General features: G+C 40.0%; 1 protein-coding gene across 9 annotated transcripts in view; it reads left to right on the forward strand.

The window, feature by feature from the left end:
• FMN1 (formin 1) overlaps positions 1 to 19,947 on the forward strand; it is a 503,899-nt gene that overhangs the window by 334,312 nt on the left and 149,640 nt on the right. For 8 of the 9 annotated variants that reach the window (XR_009496164.1, XM_059890798.1, XM_059890801.1 and 5 more), the window contains 4 exons: positions 2,850 to 2,979; positions 4,432 to 4,578; positions 5,670 to 5,729; positions 9,979 to 10,099. Coding sequence is in view for 8 of the 9 variants with exons in the window: in XM_059890798.1 (XP_059746781.1) it covers positions 2,850 to 2,979; positions 4,432 to 4,578; positions 5,670 to 5,729; positions 9,979 to 10,099 (458 nt within the window). In the remaining variant the exon portion in view is untranslated. Of the gene's footprint in view, positions 1 to 2,849; positions 2,980 to 4,431; positions 4,579 to 5,669; positions 5,730 to 9,978; positions 10,100 to 19,947 lie in introns of those variants that run through there. The other variant, XM_059890802.1, reaches the window with a different exon arrangement.

A 19,947-nucleotide genomic window follows, 5' to 3' on the forward strand; every position in this document is an offset into this window, starting at 1 on the left:
TAGTATTTTTGGTGACACATTTCCTAGAGTCCAATCTGAAAGTAATGTGAAATTTCTGAATTTCATTCCTGACTCAACTCTGGATATGTGTTTTGGCCCCTTTTCCATACACAGAACATGGGGTCTTTAAGATTCCCTGAAAGCCTTCCTAGTGCCAACCCTAATTCCAGTAAAGCTTTGAGCCCAGGGAGCCTTGTAGTTCTATTTCATTTTTTTCTGGGTAACACAAATTAGTTGAGGCTATGGGCTCATCTCCTTCCGTGGATCCTAACGTCCTTTCTGGAGACTAGTTATAAATGATTGTTTATCCAGCATTTCCTTCTTCTCTTCTAAGTCCTTGCTGGTGAGCTGGGGTGTTGATCTGTATATTCTTGCCATCAGTTCTTCACTCACTGTGTCCACTTAAATAAGGAAGTGTACCTTCTCTGGGATATAGGTCCTACTTTGGGAGTAGTGTTTCATGGTTGCGTTTGGAAAGGGAGAAATGGAGGGTGCTACCCTTGAGATATCTCTCGGCAGCATTTGAATATGTCAGACTTCCCAAGATTCACTCACAGGACCAGATGCCTCCCGGCCCATAAGCTTTTTACGGCTCGCATTTGTGAAAACTGGTGATACCCCTGATTTCAGTCATAAATGAATCAGTGGTTTGAAACTAATTTTAGCAAAGAAGCAATTTACATATAGTGTGTAATTTTTTCATCTTGTTCTGATTCAGAATTCCTTTGGGTTTTCATTTTTATATCCCATCACATGGTTTTCATAATAATCAAAAGTTACAAAACCTTAAAACAAAGGTATGTTTTCTTTTATGAGCATTCTTTGCTTCATCTCAGTGCGATTAAAAAGAAAAAGGATTATGACCTGGTTGTAGGATGAATAAGAAAAACAGTTGATTATTAGAATTATTATTAAAACCCAAGTGTCCCTAAAAGAGGCACAGAGTATTAACTAAGAAACGTTGGGGGGTTATGGAAAAAATGGGGCTCCAGCTTTGCTCCTGTGTAAAAGTATTCTTGGTAAGAGGTTACAAAATGTCAGGGTATTGATGTTACGATTTGACTAAGACTTTCAGAACTATCAGTTAATCATCATTTCAACCCCAGAATGGATTTAATAGCTGTTAGTGGATTCTCTCCTCTTCTGGATTCATTTCCAACTCTTTCCATCCATTTTGGTTTATACCCCTTCCTCGGGTGGTTGGCTTCGAGAATATGTAACTCTTCCAACTTAATTTTGCAAGGGGCTCCAGTGCCCAGCTGCTCAGACAGTGAGCTTCTGTGTGTGGGTCAGGACTCACCTTTAGCTTTTAAGACCTGTCTTGCTGTAATTTTTAAGAAACTTTAGATTGTTCTCGCTTAATGAGTGCCTGCCTTGTTCCAAGCATGGAACTATGAACTCTTGTCTGTGAAAGTAAGTTCATGTGGAAAAGTAAACACCTGTAGAATAGAATCATTATGACTATTATAATTGATTGAACAGAAAAATAATAGTAAGCTCATTTCAGAAATAGATTTCTTTTAGTCACTTGCCTGTAGACATTTGCCTCGTCTTCACTTAGCCTATGTTAATACACCATTAGACAATACTGCACTATAAAGGGAGTTGATTGTGTTCTTTTCTTTTTTTTTTTTCAGACTGTAAAGATTAATGCTTCCCATTTGGGTTTAGTCTTATTTGGGAAGCAGGAGATAGATTACTTGATGTGGTTCAGTATACTTGCATTAACTTTCTGTTCTTATACATCATACGTTTGTTTACCATTATAGAAACCCATTAATGTATTTTTAATTTTTAAAAATTGTATACAGTTTTTAAATATTACTTTCCATTTACAGCTATCAGAAAATATTGTCTATATTCTGTGTTGTAAAGTGTATCTTTGAGCCTGTCTTATACCCAGTCATTTGTACCTTCCACTCCCCTAGCCTTATATTGCTCCTCCCCCACTGGTAACCACTGGTTTGTTCTCTGTATCTGTGAATCTGCATCTTTTTGGTTATATTCATGATTTGGTTATATTTTTTAGATTCCACGTATAAGTGATATCATATAGTACTTGTCTGTCTTTGATTTATTTCACTTAGCATAGCATTATACCCTCCAAGTCCGTCCATGTTGCTGCAGATGATAAAATTTATTCTTTTTGTGGCCGAGTAGTATTCCATTGTAGAGAAGGAAATGGCAACCCACTCCAGTGTTCTTGCCTGGAGAATCCCAGGGACGGGGGAGCCTGGTGGGCTGCCGTCTATGGGGTCGCACAGAGTCGGACACGACTGAAGCGACTTAGCAGCAGCAGCAGCATTCCATTGTGTGTACATCTTCTTTATCCGTGTATCTATTCACGAACACAGGTTGCTTCCATATCTTGGCAGTTATAAATAATGCCACTCTGAACACTGGGGTGCATGTATTTTTTCAAATTAGTGTTTTCAGTTTTTTTGGATGTATACTCAGGAGTGGAATTTCTAGGTCAAAAGGTAATTCTGTATTTAGGTTTTTGAGAAACCGCCATACTGTTTTCCACAGTGGCTGCAACAATTTGCATTCCTACCAACAGTGTACGAGAATTCTCCTTTCTCCACATCCTTGTTGACATTTGTTAGTGTTCTTTTTGATGATAGCCATTCTGATGGGTGGGAGGTGTTGTACGGAAACCCATTTTGAAAAGTGGTTTTGTTGTCCACAGTAGAGCACATCCCTTGAGTTTGTTTATTTGATACCTTTTATGATGGTTCGATTGACATTGTCAAATAAGAAATGCTTTCATGGTGAATCTTTTTCTGCTGTCTTTTTATTTCCTGTGTGACTGTATATGAAGTCAGCTGATTCATTCTTAATTTTTACAGATTTTTACATGAGTTAGCCCAGATCCCTAATTTTGCTGAACGTGCCCAGTGCATAATCTTCAGATCTGTCTTTTCTGAGGGTATCACCGCCTTGCACCGAAAGGTAGAGATCATCACACGAGCTTCTAAGGTATGTTTGCTGCCTAATTCAAGGATAACTTTGCCTTTCTTGGGGGTGGAGGAGGGAGTGGAGAGTGGGAAAGATCAACTTGAGTCCCTTTGTAGAAAACTTTTTGCCTTAAGATTGTGTATTTCCCTGTGACGATTATCCCATAAGTTTGTGTGCATGTATGTGAATGAGTAAGAAAGGAGATGCAGATTGATAGAGGATAAAGAGGGAGAAAAAAAATAACACTTTTACAGATTTCTCACCTATTCCAAATACCTCCCAATATACATACTGGCCACTTAAAACCAACCTTAATAGTATAGTGTGTTTTGTACTCTGTCTAAGATTGCAAGAGATTTGCCTTAAACCAATGCACTGGATCATCTGAAATGTGTTTACATAGTGAAATATTGTAAGAAGATTCCAGAGACTTGTTAAATGAAATAAATAATTATGGCAATGAGTGATGGGCCAATACATTTTTGCTGGCTTCATCCCACTGGTGTTCTTTATAAATTCTTCAACTTGGCATTTTCTCCCAGTGACCTACATCCTTAACCACATGATGATCCTCCATAAATACTGTAGAGTTTAGTTGCTTATTTGAAGGCATGTTTTTTTTTTTCCCCTTCTAAGACATAAAAGATTTCAATAAAGAAAGCATGAATATCACCAAGGTGTATAATATGCACCTTCTAATAATGCCCTAAAAAGCAGGAACAGAGGTCAACTTGGAGCTGCAGTTGGTTTTCTGTCTTTACCCTGAAATAAAGGAAAATAAAGTCAACTGAAATTATAGAGAAGGGAGAAAAGTATCAATTTGAAAATTTGCACTTGGAGCCAAAGAATGAGAGAGAAAGAGGTGAAACAAATGAGAGAGGAAGCTGAAGAAACCCCAAGAAGCTTGAAATTGTAATAGTTAACAGACAAATCAGCAAGCGCTTAATAAACAGAGCCTGTGACCTTGAAATACATTATTGTAGTTCACCTCTGAGGGTTATTTCCAGGGATAAGGAAGAATAGGCATGCTGTTGTATCTACCCAACATTTAACTATGCTGTTTATATACAGACAGTGTCCAAAACCAGATTCTCAAATGATCTTAAAACCTTTTGTATTTAGAAGCCATCAAATACAAAACCTAACTGTAACAACTCTCTTGTTTCAATTTCTGAATCCCTTAAAATAAGTATTTAAAAAATAAAATTGGCTCAAATAGAAATGTAATATTTAATATTCAGTGTTAAAACATGTACAGTTTGTAATTCATTGAAAGGATAAAACATGATGGCTGTTAACATTTTTTTTTAAGACACTTAGCTTAATGAAGTGTATTTTCTGTTTCACCAATTGTAAATCCTATTGGTAACAGGCCAGCAAACAGACTATCAGGTGCTTGGTGAACATTTGTTGTTAAATGAACATAGGTGCTTTTGGAGTTCAGCCTCATAATAATTATTATTTTTTTCCCAGGGCTTGCTGCACATGAAGAGTGTAAAAGATATTTTAGCTCTCATTCTGGCTTTTGGAAATTATATGAATGGAGGAAATAGGACTCGGGGACAAGCAGATGGATATAGCTTAGAAATTCTGCCCAAACTCAAGGACGTCAAAAGTCGGGTATTTATTTTTCATATGAGTTTCTGTGATCTGCCATCATTTTCCTTCTACCCTTTCAATTTTTTTGTTTTAAGTATCCCTAGTTGTTCCATTCATCTCTATCTTCCTCCTAGCAGTACATTTTTTTCTTTGCTTTCTTTTGAATACAGGTTTTTCATGTTTGATCTTCTTTTGACGAAAAATTCCCAACATTCATTTGCTTGAAAGCACAGTTAGATGTTGAACTACCATGAGAGGATAAAACAGATAGTGTACAGTATTAGCCATAGCACAAGACTTGAATCTGTTTGAATTTGGTGTTAGCTACTTGTAATTTACTCACCCCTGAGTAGGGAGCGATGCCGAATCACCAAGGGAGCTGAGCGTTTGAATTATCCTTTGGTCCACAACAATTGGACTGGGGGGTCCACTGTCAACCCCTCTGAGCCTGATTATCATTTGGCTCCACACCCCTGCAGAGCTCTCTTTAGAAACAAGCAGCCCATAGCTAGGCGTCCCTGTCGGGGGGCAGGGAGGGGGAATGGAGGGAGGGGAAACACAGAGGCAAATTAGAGTTAGACCCACGTGAACAAGACACAAAGGCTGCCTTGTGGGAGGGCTCGCTCTCCCCTGGAGTCCCAGGGTCATAAAGTGGCAGGGTGTTCCTTTTAAGCCATCTTGATTGTTTTTCATGCCATTAAGAACACACATTTTTTGAGAGGTGGGAAGGGAGGGATGGTTTTTCTGTTCTGCTCCCTGGTTCTCTTTAGCACTCCCCTTCCTCCTCTTTTCTTGGCTTTATGCCTGAAAATATTGAGATAGTCTTTTGGTTGGTTGGTTGCATGTCTTAGCCATTACCTCAGAGGTCTTATGGATTGATTATCTGTTTGGGTTTTCTCCCCCTCAAAGGAAAAATGTAGTGTCATTTCTTTCTATAGATGCCATTAAAAATGAATGGGACAAGGAGGAGAATTTCACCAGTATCAAAGAGAATCAAGACTAGGTATCAGAAAAGTATAAGAGTTACAAAATGAGATTTCAGTTCTTTGACTGTATACTATGGCAGAGTCTCATGTGAAGGATATTCATTTAAGCTTCTCTTTTAAACCTAGGATAATGGGATTAATCTGGTGGACTACGTGGTGAAATATTACCTGCGTTACTATGATCAGGTAAGAAATGGCATTATGTGGAAAACTGCACCTAATGGAGTTTCAACTCCTTCACATCGTTGGCATTCAGAAATTGGATGATGGCTGGATGGATGAATTTCAAGTCCAACATAGAATTTGAGAGCTCTCCAGCCTCCTTGGTTTACAGATGGGAACACTGAAGCCAAGAGAATTTAGTTGACTCTTGTGAAGGGAAGCATTATTCAGTACAAATCTACTGCCTCCTAATCTACTATGTAACACAGCTTCAGAGAGATCCCTAGTCATCTCAGCGCCTTCTGACCAGGTTGTGAGGGTTCCTGTGAAACCTATATCCATTCAGTAATTGGTTATATTTGAAACTAGATTCTGGGCTGCAGACCAAAATTTAGGAACTTAATATGCAGTAATACCCAATACTTTATCAGCAGTGTTCATTGGTGAACAAGTTAAAGACGTGGAATTTAAATCCATCTTCCCTGCTTAAATTACACTGGCCATTAGAAATAAAAATTTCTGTGAGAATCCACCTGAGCACCATTTTCTATGTTTTATTCCTTCTCATTAAATCGAGAACAAGGAGTCCTAGCTTTGAGAAGAAAGAGGTACTATTGTAAGTTGTTGAGAAACCTAGCAGTCAGTAAATGGAAAAAGTCTTGGGAAAATGTTGTCAGGAGTCCCACTTAACTATCCACAAAGGCAGAGTTTTTCCTAGGTAGCGAGGGAAGAAAAGTCAAGATTCCAGGGCGTCCTTTTCAAAAGGCCTTCAATTTCATGCAGAGGACAAGCTAAGCACTGATGAAGCCTTTCGTCATCTGTCCTCCCCTCCTGGTGGGTTTATCTGACTGACTGTAATATAGGTGCTTGATACATACTTACTGAGTTGAATGTACTGTAAATATCCACAAGCATGTAGTCAGTAGCATCTGTGAAGAATTAGATAAATGGAGGTGACAGATGTTTTCTGGTAGAGCAGTACAGGTGTGTTGAGCTTGAGGCAATGTTTGTGCACCCACAGTTCTGACAATAGATACCAAAGTGGCAGAAGAACTCTCCTGAAGAATCTTGGGGTGACAGTTCAAAGTTGACATGAGCAGATTTATGCATAGTCTCTATCTCAGCCATGCTTCCTACACAGATGCACTGTGTAGGAAGGATAACATTTGCCTATGGAATTTGGCTCCTGATGAAGAGAGCTGAACCCAGTGGAATCAGCTTCACAGAGGAAAATGTTAAAATCCAATAAGATTAGTTTCAGAAATCCTAAAGGAAATCAACCCTAAATACTCATTGGAAGGACTGATGCTGAAGCTGAAGCTCCAATATTTTGGCCACCTGATGTGAAGCACCAACTCATTGGAAAAGACTCTGATGCTGGGAAATATGAGGGCAGGAGAAGGGGGTGACAAAGGATGAGGTGGCTGAATGGCATCACCAACTCAACGGGCATGAGTTTGAGCAAACTCCAGGAGATAGTGAAGGACAGGGAAGCCTGGTGTGCTACAGTCCATGGGGTCACAAAGAGTCAGACACTACTTGGCAACTGAACAATAGGATGGTCCAGTTTAGGAAAAATAAGAAGTCAACAACTGTGTGGTGCTCTCCCAGTTTTTCACTGAGCAGAATGAATATCACTCAAGAGTGTAGGATTATGTGATTTATAAAATGATCCCTTCCCTCTTAGGAGCCTAAGTGATGATGTTTGTGGTTAGTGGTGAAGAGCAATTAGCAGAAGAAAGGTGACTCTTGCTCCAAGCTTCCTTCTACTCATGGATGATTTTTGGTTCAAGTTGAGGTCTATGTGAAGTTTAAAGAAACCCTTCTAGGGCCATGTCTTTTGAACTCTTAATTGAGCAACTTTCATAAGAGCTGCTGCTGCTGCTGCTAAGTCAGTTCAGTCATGTCCAACTCTGTGCGATCCCATAGACGGCAGCCCACCAGGCTCCGCCATCCCTGGGATTCTCCAGGCAAGAACACTGGAGTGGGTTGCCATTGCCTTCTCCAATGCATGAAAGTGAAAAGTGAAAATGAAGTCACTTAGTCGTGTCCGACTCTTCGTGACCCCATGGACTGCAGCCCACCAGGCTCCTCCGTCCATGGGATTTTCCAGGCAAGAGTACTGGAGTGGCGTGCCATTGCATCCTCTGCGTAAGAGCTACTACTAAGCTGATTTGCTCAGCAGCATTTTCTCTTTTTCTACCTTAAAAAAAAGAAGAAGAAACTGAGACTGAATCTGATAAAAAGTTTTGAAGACTAGAAAGAGACATGCATGAGTTCTTCCAATGTTGATTACCATGGAATTTTGTGGCAAGCATCTTAGATGTTGTTCCATCTTGGCACTCATACTAGGGCACTGCTTCCATTGTTTTTTAGAGCAGTAACATAAGGAAAGTAAAAAATAGTACACTGATCATGTAAAATATTGTTCTGATCAAATGAGGAAAACCACTTTCTTCTAGCATTACAAATGGGGCCAGATGTCTTAAAGGAAGAGGGAAGGACCCAGGGAATTCTTGAAATCACAAGAAAAGAGGGTAAGAAGGTAGATGACCCCTGTCCAAGATGCATACTTCCCAGAACAGTGTTCTGTAAGCTGTCTGTAATAGTGCCACAGTTTATTGGTAGACCTGATGGTGAGTACTCAACTGAGAACAAGACATAATTCCTGCCTCCAAAGTGTTCATAGTCTACTGGGGAAGACACCAAGCTAACAAGGCAATTTTTAAATTAATGTTGATAAGTGCTGTGATACGGGAAGTAGCGGGGGCTCTTGGAAACATCCAGGTGCTGGAGTTCTGGGGAGAGCTTTAAGGAAATGCTGTTTTGAGACTTGAAGAAGTATGAACCAGGACGTTTGAGGAGGGCCTGGGGAAGGATTTGGAAAGAGACAGTTTTGTAGACAAAAGTCTACAAGCAAGAGATTGTGGCCTGTTCTTTTATTTTTTGAAAGTGAGGGAGTTAGAGATAGGAGAAGGGAGAAATCAGGCTGGAGATGGAGACAGAGGCCCGATCATAAAGTGCCTTGTAAAGCAGTTGTAGAGTTTGGAATTAGTCCTAATGGCAGTAGGGAAGATGGAATGTGAAGGAGAGCTGGCAGAGTACTCTGTGTGGAGAGAAGCATAAGCGAAGACGGCCTGAGATATGTAGGACACAAAGCTTACATTGAACAACTCGGGAGAAAGCAGGCTGGACTGGAACAGATAGTTGAGGCTCTGCTTCTCCCTGTGTGCCTACAGGTTGTGCACCTCTGGATGTCTCTCTGCTGAGATCCTCTCTTAGCTGTAGTTGTGACGTTTGTCAGCACTCTACACAGCCACGCCTTTGTAAATACCTACTAAGATAGCTCCTGCCTGGGGGCTCAGACGGTAAAGAATCTGCCTGCAATGCAGGAGACCCAGGTTCAATGCCTGGGTCGGGAAGATACTCTGGAGAAGAAAATGGCAACCTACTCCAGTATCCTTGCCTGGAGAATTTCATGGACAGAGGAGCCTGACAGGCCACAGTCCGTGGGGTTGCAAAGAGTTGGACACGACTGAACAACTAACTTTATACTTCCAAGGCAAGCAACATTAGGAGAATCTTTACAAATGTGTGAAGAATTTGATCACACATGTGCACACAAACACATGCACGAGCTTTAAACTGCAGAGGAAGGTAGGTAAGAGCATAAATGAGTGCAGTTGTTCTCCCACTTCAGTGCTGCCTAGTCCAGTAGCTTCTAGTTCACACCCACGGGCATACCCCAAAGATGAGTTATCTAATTGCTACCATGTGAAGCTCAACAGGGACTTTCAGTTTAAGCACTTTCATGTGTTCTTCCTATACCTTTTTTCCATGGGAATAGAAGGTCTAAGATCAGGACCTATATGACTATTTTCTCTTTGATTCAAGATTAGAACCCAGCCCAGGGACTTGCCTGGCAGTGCAGTGTTTAGGACTCCCAGGTTCCACTGCGGGGTGCACGAGTTTGATCCCTGGTTCAGGAATTATGAGCCAACATGCTGTGAGGCACGGCCAAAAAATATATTAATTAAAAAAATTAAAACCTCAGCCCATGCCATAGCCATAGCCTTGGCCTCAGTGCCAGTAAGACCAAAATGGTAGTACAAAAGACATAAAAGCACTTCAAAGTAACCAGTCCAAAGTTAGGAATAGCAGGGGATCTTTGCTATGATTCTTATCCGACTATCCAAAAAAAAGATGTTTTGGAATTTCAACTGAACGTGACAATTGAGAAGTATAATGTACTTTTGTTTACCATCTATTCTAGGAAGCAGGAACAGAAAAGAGCGTTTTCCCCTTGCCTGAACCACAGGATTTCTTCTTGGCTTCTCAAGTCAAATTTGAAGACCTTATAAAAGATTTGAGAAAACTGAAGAGGCAACTAGAAGGTAATGGGAACTGTTCTGTTATTATGATCATAGATATTTTTTAAATGGTTGAAGAGGATGATATCTCTCTGGCTCGTGGAATGGAATTGGTGAGAGTTCAGTTACCACAGTCTTCGGGACACTCCCATCTCTGTGTACCATTTGGAGTCACTTTATTTACACATCTTTCTCTTTTGTTAATCAGTGGGTACTACATATGTATCTTGTTACCTATATTTTCCAACATGTAATAGATATAATTTTAATAATAATAATTACAGCAACTCTTTTTTTTTTTTTAATTCTTACTGTGATCTTATATGATTCTTCTAACTAGGGTAAGAAGGTAAAGGTAACCCAAATAAGCAGGAACTACACTAACTCCATTTTATAGATGAGAAAAATGAGGCTTAGAAAAGTTATATTCACACAGCCAGAGGCAGATTAAATCTAATTAGAAAATCTCATGCCTTGTGTTTTCTAAGCTAGTTTACTATGCTGCCTTATCTCTCCTTCTCTCTTGCTGTCATGCAAAATGCACACTCACATTCCTATATATTTTGTTTATGTATATAAGTTTAATAGTGATGGCAAGACCCATAGTAAACAGTCTATTTTAGTTTAATTTACATTTTTAATTATCCAAAACAAAATGCTGAAAGCCCTTTTTGGCTTTTTTAAAAGGTGAAAATATGTCTCTGTTGGGCAGGAATTTTCCTTTGGCATCTCTCAAGTCTTGTGTTTTCACAGTGGAGACATCTCCTTGTCCAAGAATATAAATACTTGCCTCAGAGCTTGTATAACTCCTATTGAAGAGCTCTGCGGAGGATTTAGGGAGCGTGTTAATGTGGAAATGGAGCCCAGAGCGCCAAAAGCAGAGCTTGAGGAAATGAAGAGCTTGCACCAGGAATATTTTTACACTAAGACATAAAATAAACATTTTAAAAATGTTTATTGTGAAAGAGTACTCAGAAATCTAAGTCTTAGACGGAGGACAGCTTGGAAATGCAAGTAAAGTGGGAAAGATCTGCTCCCGGTGGCAGGGCGAGCCATTTATTTTTACTTTAGGCATAAAACTTACTTAAATAAGGATGGTGGTTACAACTGAATATTTTTACCTTGTAAATGATTTTTAAAGGAACATGTGGAGTTTCTTTTTCCTCCTGTTGATGTGGTCAAGAGCGTGAATTCAACCAAATGGATGTTTTGTCCAGGAATGTGATCTGTGAACACATGATCATTCTTTTTCCTCTCCTCAAAAACAGTTTTTTTCCTTGACTGAGATGAGCTTGATTCTTATTGTAAGAAAGCAGAGTAAGCCATCACATACCAGTATTTTTCTGTCCCTCTTCAATGGCAGAATTAGGGCCAGGCCAGTCTTCAAGGTAGCTGTTGCAGTAGCAGAGAGGACCTAGGCTTGTGTCGTACATGTGTATGTTAGATGTTTAGGCTCCTCTGTCCATGGAATTCTCCAAGCAAGGATATTGGAGTAGGTTGCCATTTCCTTCTCCAGGGGATCTTCCTGACCCAGGGATCGAACCCACATCTCTTGTGTCTCCTGCATTGGCAGGCCGATTCTTTACCATCTGAGCCACGAGGGCTGTCCCTGACTGCCCATCCTCTCTCTCTCTTGGTGCTTGTGAAACCACGGCCTGCCCTCTCCTGTGGTCTTTGAGCAGAAACCTGATCTGTATTGGATCTTTCCTCTTCGCCTGCTTTCCCTCCATGCGCTCTCTTTTATCAGGCATCCTGGCTCGGCCCCCTGCCTTTGATGTCTCTGTGTATTTGATGATAAATAACAAAAGGAAAAGAAGAGTGAATTCGGAGGACAGTGGAGAGGCAGGAATGTACCTTACTTTCTCTAGGGTGATCCGTGGTGTCACTCCAGATCTCTGAGGACTCAACTGATAGGTTCCTCAGGCAATTTTAAGGACATACAGGAACTTCTGAAGCTGGAGGAGCTGCCTTATGCAGGAAAGCTGAACAATACCTCAGCTATTTTTCTTCTTTGCATGGCATGTCATCAGAAGACATCAAGTTCACCACCAAGGCAAATGAGGAAAGCGGGGCTGCCCCACACACATTGAATATTTAAACAAAAATGCCCTGCTAATCTTTAGAGATGCCAGTGTTTTTAATACATGAAAGGTACCTAGTAAATATTTAAAGAAAATACAGACCATCGGTTCTCTAATGAATTTCTTGTTCTTCTAAATCCCATCTGGCAAGATGGCCAGAGTCGTGGCGGCCCGTTTCATCTCCCGTCCCCATTCAGGCTTCAGCTCCGTTTCCATAAGGCCTGGGTGTGAGCCGAGATTGAATGTTTAATTGAAAAGGACATAATTTTCACACATACAGCAAAGATTTGATGAGGCTTTGAGGTTTATTGTAGCCATTAAAATGTCGTGGCTGCTGGCAAAACCCCAGAAAATGTCTAAAGCTAAACCAGATGTGATTAGCAAATCTCAAGAAGGCTCAGGCCTTAGTTCTCTGGGCAGCCATAGACTTTGAAAAGAAAATCATCTTGGGTAGCAAGAACCACACACACCTTAACAATGGAGTGGAAGTTAAATGATGGTTTTTGGTTGTATAGATGTTGCTGATAGCAGTAGAGATTGTCAATGAGATTATTGTCTCTTTCCTAGAGACCAGAAGTTCCACCAGCAGTTTTATGTAGGAAGACATAGCAGGGAATTGAGGACAGTAGTATACGCTACAATTTATTGTGTGATTATTATCAGGTACTTTCCATAGAGCATCTCTTTAAGCCTTTACAATGATACTGTGAAGCAGATACCATTATACAGTCCTCACAAGAGGAGGAAACGGAAGTTCATGGTGCTAAGGTGACCTGCCAGGTTACTTCACAGCTGATGACCTAGTCGTATTTTGAAACTAGATATGACTCTGAGGTCTGTTACTCATGACTTATCCTGCTGCTGCCCCAGAAGTCTCCATAATCTGGTCAGAGGTCACAACAGAAAGATACATATTCCTAGAAGATGCATAGAGCCTCATAAGGAAACAAATGGCAGAATTAGTGGGTGAGTGTGTGTGTGAGCCCAAGAACCTGCTCCAACTAAGTACATATTGATAGACCCTCAGATCACTTAGAGACATGGGAAAGAGCTTTGTGTGTGGGCTGGGGTTACATGGTTGGAGGAGACAGAGGAGAGATGGGTTATCAAGGTGAACAGTACTGCACAGGATTAGGAACTCAGACTTTAGAGTCAGAGATATACTTTCTACTGGCAACCCATTCCAGTATTCTTGCCTGGGAAAATCCCAAGTTTGCAACTCCAGGAAGTGTAGCCCTGCCAGGCTCTTCTGTTCATGGGATTTTCACAGGCAAGAATACTGGAGTGAGTTGCCATTTCTCTTCCAGGGGATCTTCCCAACCCAGTGATCGAATCCACATCTTTTGTGTCTCTTGCATTGGCAGGCAGTTTCTTTATTGCTAGTGCCACCTTGGAAGCCCAGATAAAAAGTATTATTTCACCTGAATTTTTATTTTTTAAGGGCAATTCTAACACCTGCATCATCAGAGGTAATGAATGCATAGTCCCTTAGTAAGGAAAGCTTCAATATAGCTGATTAACAGTACACACCTTTTACTGGAAAACAGATACCTTGTGGAAACAGGCCCATAGTGTTGAGGGCCAGCTGACTGTGTTCGTGGAGAACCCAATTCCCAGAGCACTACAGAACAAGTTCTTGGTGATCGTGAATGTGTTCTTTGTCTTGCTTATTGTCATACATCCCTTAATCAAACAGTAATTTTTATTTCCCTGATACTTTGTTGATATAAGTCATACCTGGGAGCAAGCAACAGGAATAACTGCTCTCTGTCTCATCCCTTGACCTTGCTTGCTAGCTAGCAGTTTGAAGGTACTCTTGCAAACCCATCTGTCATGGGCAGAGTAATGGCTCCCAAAGATGTCCAAACCCTGCTCCCTGGAGTCTGTGACTTTATTACCTTACATGGCAAAAGGGGACTTTGCCGACCTTGAGATGGGGAGATTATCCCAGACTAGCCAAGTGGGCCTAATCTAATCACACAGATCTTTAAATGAATCTTTAAAAGCTGACAACTTTCTCTGAGGTCAGCGGGAGATACTACAGTAGAATGATCAGAGAGATGCAGTGTTGCTGGCTTGGAAGATGGAGGAAGTGGGCAGTGAACCAAGGAATGTGGGAAGCCTCTAAGGCTGGAAAACGCAAGGAACAGATTCTCCCTAGAGCCTCCAGAAGGGAATGCAGCCCTGTCAACACCTTGATGTCAGCTCAGTGAGACCCATGTCAGACTTCTAACATACGAAACTATGAGGTAATATATTTGTATTGTTTTAAGCCATTTAAGTCTTCGGCAATTTGTCATAATAGCAATAAGAAACAAACACGCCATGAAATGCATTCTTTCTGATTGTGCCTGTTAAAACTAGTCACACACACATGCACGCACGCATGCACGTGCGCGAACACACACACACACACACACACATACCCCATTGCTGAGGCCCTAGATGTAGGATTCCCCAGCTAGTGACTCTCACCAGTATTGCATGAAATGTGAATTGGTGCTCTCTAAAAAAAAACCTGGAAATGCTGTATACTGAAAACACATCACAAGGATACAGTCACATGAACTTACTCAAGGTTCTTGGAAGTCCTGCAATTTTCAAAAAAACAAACAAAAACAAATAGGTTTAGTCCTGTTTGAAGCAAGATTTCTCAAAACGTCATTTTTTTTTTCTTTCACTGAACATACTTAGTATATGTCATAGAATATGTTTTCCGTTAAATACAGTTTAAGAAGAATGGATGTTGATATTGCTGTTACTTCTTAATATAAAGAACACAGCTGTTGGTTAAATGGTCATTCCTGGATGATCTTTGTAGGTGTAACTGTGATAAAGAGCCCTATACAAGCACGCTTCATACTCCCTAGCCTCATTACTCTACATGGGTTTGTTATCCACATAAACAAATATAGTAGAATAGGTCACATCCTCTCTGATGTCTTGATGCTTGAAAGCCAAAATGAACAACTTTAGTATTACTCAAAATTATTCTAGTATGATATCATTGCCCCCAAATCCACATTTGTGTGACATGATCCAATTTTATTATTATTATTTAAATAATTATATTGTTATTTAAATAATTATAAAAATTGTTTCTGGGTTGCAAAGTAGAACAGCCAATTTTTTTGTTGTTGTTGGAAAGGGTAGGAACTCTTCAGATAGGTGTTGAGAAGTCAGCCTATTATGAAAAGTTTAAGGATAAAAATAAATTGCCCTTAATAGCTAAGAAAACGTACTTGGTATCCCCTATCATTAAGGGTAGGATATTTGATCAACTAACTATGTACTAAATCTTGACTTGAAAATGATGCATTATTAACCCTGCTACCGCATATGTAATCAGTAGTTAGGCCTTCCCTAGTGGGCTCAGATGGGAAGGAATTTGCCTGCATTGAGGGAGACCCAGGTTTGATCCGTGGGGCAGGAAGATCCCCTGGAGAAGGAAACGGCTACCCACTCCAATATTCTTACACTCAGGGTAAGATAATCTAACTTGCTTGAGAATGTTGGCAGAGATGCAAGTGAGTATGTGTGTGTTCATGTGTGTTTTAAGATAATTCTGATGATGTTCTTTTCTCTAAACATTTTAGACTATATTTGAACATGTCCTTTCTTATGTATCACTTAGAAATATTTTGAAATACACTTACACAGTTTCAGAGAGGCAAAGAGTCTCTGTTAACTTTTTTGATATCTGTTATCACTCTATAAATGTTTATCCTTCAAATGTTTATCCTGAAATGTTAACTCTTTTAAGCCTTCTGTAAATGAGATGCTGTGTGAAATGTGTAGTCCAGGCATTCAATAAACACTGAAGTCTTTATTCTAAATTTGAATAGTAGTATGATATCTAACTTGACATTGAAATATATTCATCACTTCTTCGGACATTTTCAATCCCCATGTCCTTATTTTAGTAGAGTGACCAGATTAGCCCAGAAGGATCCAAATGAGCCTCTGTTTTGTATGAAATTAGTATCTGAATATTCTACCTCTAAAGCTAAGTTAAAGAAGGATGTAAATTCATACATACATGAAAGTAACAACTTTAAAAAGAGATGTGTTTTGTTTTTGGTAGTTTTTTTTAACTATAGTCAGCATGTCTTCCAGATGAAGTTGGTAGATTGAACTCATTCACTTAGCTTCACTCCTTTCTAAAAGCCCATACAAAAACATTTAGAGGCACACAGTCAAAACCAATATAATCAGCTGCAAGAGGAGGAATTAGGGAGGGAGCACACACATACACACATATAAACAGGAAATGAGAACATTTTCACGTGGTAAGTTGCTTATGGCCCTGGACACAGACCAGTGTAGTGGCGATAGTTTAACAATTTGGATATGAATATGAAATCATACAATTAAAACTACTTTCAAAAACATAAGTTATAGTCAACTGTCAACGATAGGTAGCTAGATTAGTGAAGTTGAGGATCAATGATAGTCCATAAAACATTAATGCATCATTTTTTTTTTTAATGCATCATTTTTAACAGTAATCTCTGAGCCAGCTCTACTATTTACATGTTGGAAGACCTTCCCTGTTTGAAACTACATAGTAAGCAGTAGACTGCCTTCCCTGCAAGGTGGAAACAATCCTCATCTTTAACTCACTTAACTTCATAAACAAATTAGTGTCTGGGCAAATACATTGATGAGATAGTATTAGTGAGGTGATGAGGGTGAGATGAGTTTGGAACTCTGAGCACTGATAGCATCAGAGAGGGAACCTGCCTGCGGGAGAGTTGGTGTCCCCAGTGATAAAGAGAGGGCAGACGGTGAGTTACCAGAACTTATACTTCATCTTGCCCTTGACTACTTTTTAACTTGGTAAATGTTTAACTTGGAATAGTGTGTGGTATCCATCCCTCTTCCTATTACTATAGTTACTGAAGAATTGACTGAGAGATGAAGAGAAATGCTAATAACCAGTGTTGTTAATCTAATGAATATTCCAGTTTGTTCCACTGGAGGCAGGAGGAAGGATCCTGTCTCCCTCACGGCCATATTGGCGCCTCCTCAGCCAGGGTCTGTCCAACTCTTGGATAAAAGTATGGTATTTTGCAGACTTAGTACTGTTGAGCCCCACACAGAACTTGAGAAAAGTGATGGCCTATTGATATTATCTCAGGAAGCAAAAAAGACCAGTTAAAGGAGGTCTGAAGTGGCTGTTCCCTTGAATTTGCAATAGACAAGGTTGGGAGCCTACCAAGCAGTGGGTGGAGGGGATTTCAGGGTAGCATTCTGCGCTTCATGCATATAATATGGGGGTACCCTTAGTGTTGCCAAATCTAGTAAATGAAATCCAGAAGGCCCATTTAAATCTGAATTTCAGACAAACCAGACTTTTACAAAGTGTGTTTCAAATAATGCACAATACTTACACTAAAAGAATTATTCCTTGATTATCTCAAATTCACATTTAACTTGGTGTCCCAGCTTTTTATCTGACATTTCAGTAGAGAGTTTAAAAGCAATAATAAAACCAACTGAAATTTAGTTCCTTTTATTGAAGTATAGTTGATTTACAATGTATTAATTTCTGCTGTACAGCAAAGTGATTCAATTATATAAATGTATATTCTTTATCATATTTTTAAAAATTATGGCTTATCACAAAATATTGAGTATAGTTTCCTGTGCTATACAGTAGGGCCTTGCTTTTTTATCCATCCTATGTATATTAGCTTGCATCTGCTAATCCCAAACTCCCAGTCCTTCCCTCCACCATTCTCCCTCTCCCATAACAAGCACGTTTGTTCTGTATGTCTGTGAATCTGTTTCTATTTCATGTATGTGTTCATTTGTGTCATATTTTAGATTTCACACATAAGTGATATCATGGTATTTGTCTTTCTCTTTCTGACTTACTTCACTTAGTATGATAATCTCTAGGTCCATCCATGTTGCTGCAAATAGTTCGTTCTTTTTTATGACTGAGTAATATTCCATTCCAAGCTGGAATCAAGATAGTCAGGAGAAACATCAACAACCTCAGATATGGGGATGAGACCACCCTAATGGCAGAAAGCGAAAAGGAACTGAAGAACCTCTTGATAAGGGTGAAGGAAGAGAGTGAAAAAGCTGACTTAAAACTAAATATTAAAAAAACTAAGATCATGGCATCCAGCCCCATTACTCCATGGCAATAGAAGGGGAAAAGTTGGCAGCAGTGACAGATTTCCTCTTATTGGGCTCTAAAGTTGCTGCAGGTGGTGACTGCAGCCATGAAATCAGAGGACAAATGCTTCTTAGTAGGAAATCTGTGACAAACCTAGACAGTATTTTGAAAAGCAGAGATCACTCTGCCAACAAAGGTCCGTGTAGTCAAGGCTGTGGTCTTCCCGGTGGTCACATATGGTTGTGAGAGCTGGACCATAAAAAAGGCAGTGTGCCAAAGAATTGATGCCTTCGAACTGTGGTGCTGGAGAAGACTCCTGAGAGTTCCTTGGATAGCGAGGAGACCAAACCAGTCAATCTTAAAGGAAATCAACCCTGAATACTAATTGGAAGAACTGATGCTGAAGCTGATACCCCAGTACTTTGGTCATCTGATGAGAACAGCTGACTCATTGGAAAAGTCCCCGATGCTGGGAAGGATTGAGGGCAGAAGGAGAAGAGGGTGTCAGAGGATGAGATGGCTGGATGGCATCACCAATGCAATGGACATGAACTTGGACAAACTCTGGGAGATGGTAAGGGACAGGAAGGTCTGATGTGCTGCAGTACATGGGGTTGCAAAGAATAAGACACGACTGGGCGACTGAACAACAACAGTATTCCATTGTATATGTATACTATATCTTCTTTATCCATTTATCTATCAATGGACATTTAGGTTGCTTCCATGTCTTGGTTATTGTGGATAGTGCTGCTGTGAACATAGAGATGCAGGTGTCTTTCTGAATTATAGTTTTGTCTGGATTTATGCCCAGGAATGGGGTTGCTGGGTCATAGGGCAACTGTACTTTTAGTTTTCTAGGAAACCTCCATACTGTTTTCCATAGTGTCTATACCAGTTTACATTCCCACCAACAGTGTAGAAGGGTTCCCTTTTCTCTACATGCTCTCCAGCATTTGTTATTTGTTGACTTTTTAATGATGGCCATTCTGACTGGTGTGAGGTGGTACCTCATTGCAGTCTTGATTTGCATTTTTCTAATAATTAGCGATATTGAGCATCTTTCCATGTACTTATTGGATATCAAAAAACACATCTCCCATGCATCCATCCTCAGGATGCTACCAGAGAATGTGCTTTACAATGAAATAGGAATGCAGAGGTGATAGGAAATGAGAAGTCCAGCAGAGAAGGGAAGTGATGGGATACTCCAGGGTAGACAGAGAGCCTAGATGACAGCCAGGCATGGAGAACATAAATTAGAAGGGATCATTCATTCTGAGGATGAGAGAGTTGGAAGGGGGATGTTTAGGACAGATAAATTAATAAAAATTTACATATCTCAGCTGGGACTGGAAGTTGTTTTTGTAAGTTTATAGTAATGGCAAAACTGAGTATCAGTCTAACCAAGTCATGGTATTAAGTACTACATCGAGAGGAAGCTCATGTGTGTAGTGGATGTGAAGGGAGGAAAGAGGACCAACATTTACAGTGCATAAAGAGAAAAATCAAAAGATGCCAGTAGCAGCTTGTTAGAGACATGCAGTTAAATGCTCAACTAAGCGGGTAAAATTGGTATAAATGGTTGCCTCTGGAGAGGAAGAATTGGGTGAAGTCGTTAGGTTGGATATTCATAGAATGCATAGCATCCATTTATTCTT

This window comes from Bos taurus, chromosome 10 (genome assembly GCF_002263795.3).
Source record: "Bos taurus isolate L1 Dominette 01449 registration number 42190680 breed Hereford chromosome 10, ARS-UCD2.0, whole genome shotgun sequence".
Taxonomy (NCBI): domain Eukaryota; kingdom Metazoa; phylum Chordata; class Mammalia; order Artiodactyla; family Bovidae; genus Bos; species Bos taurus.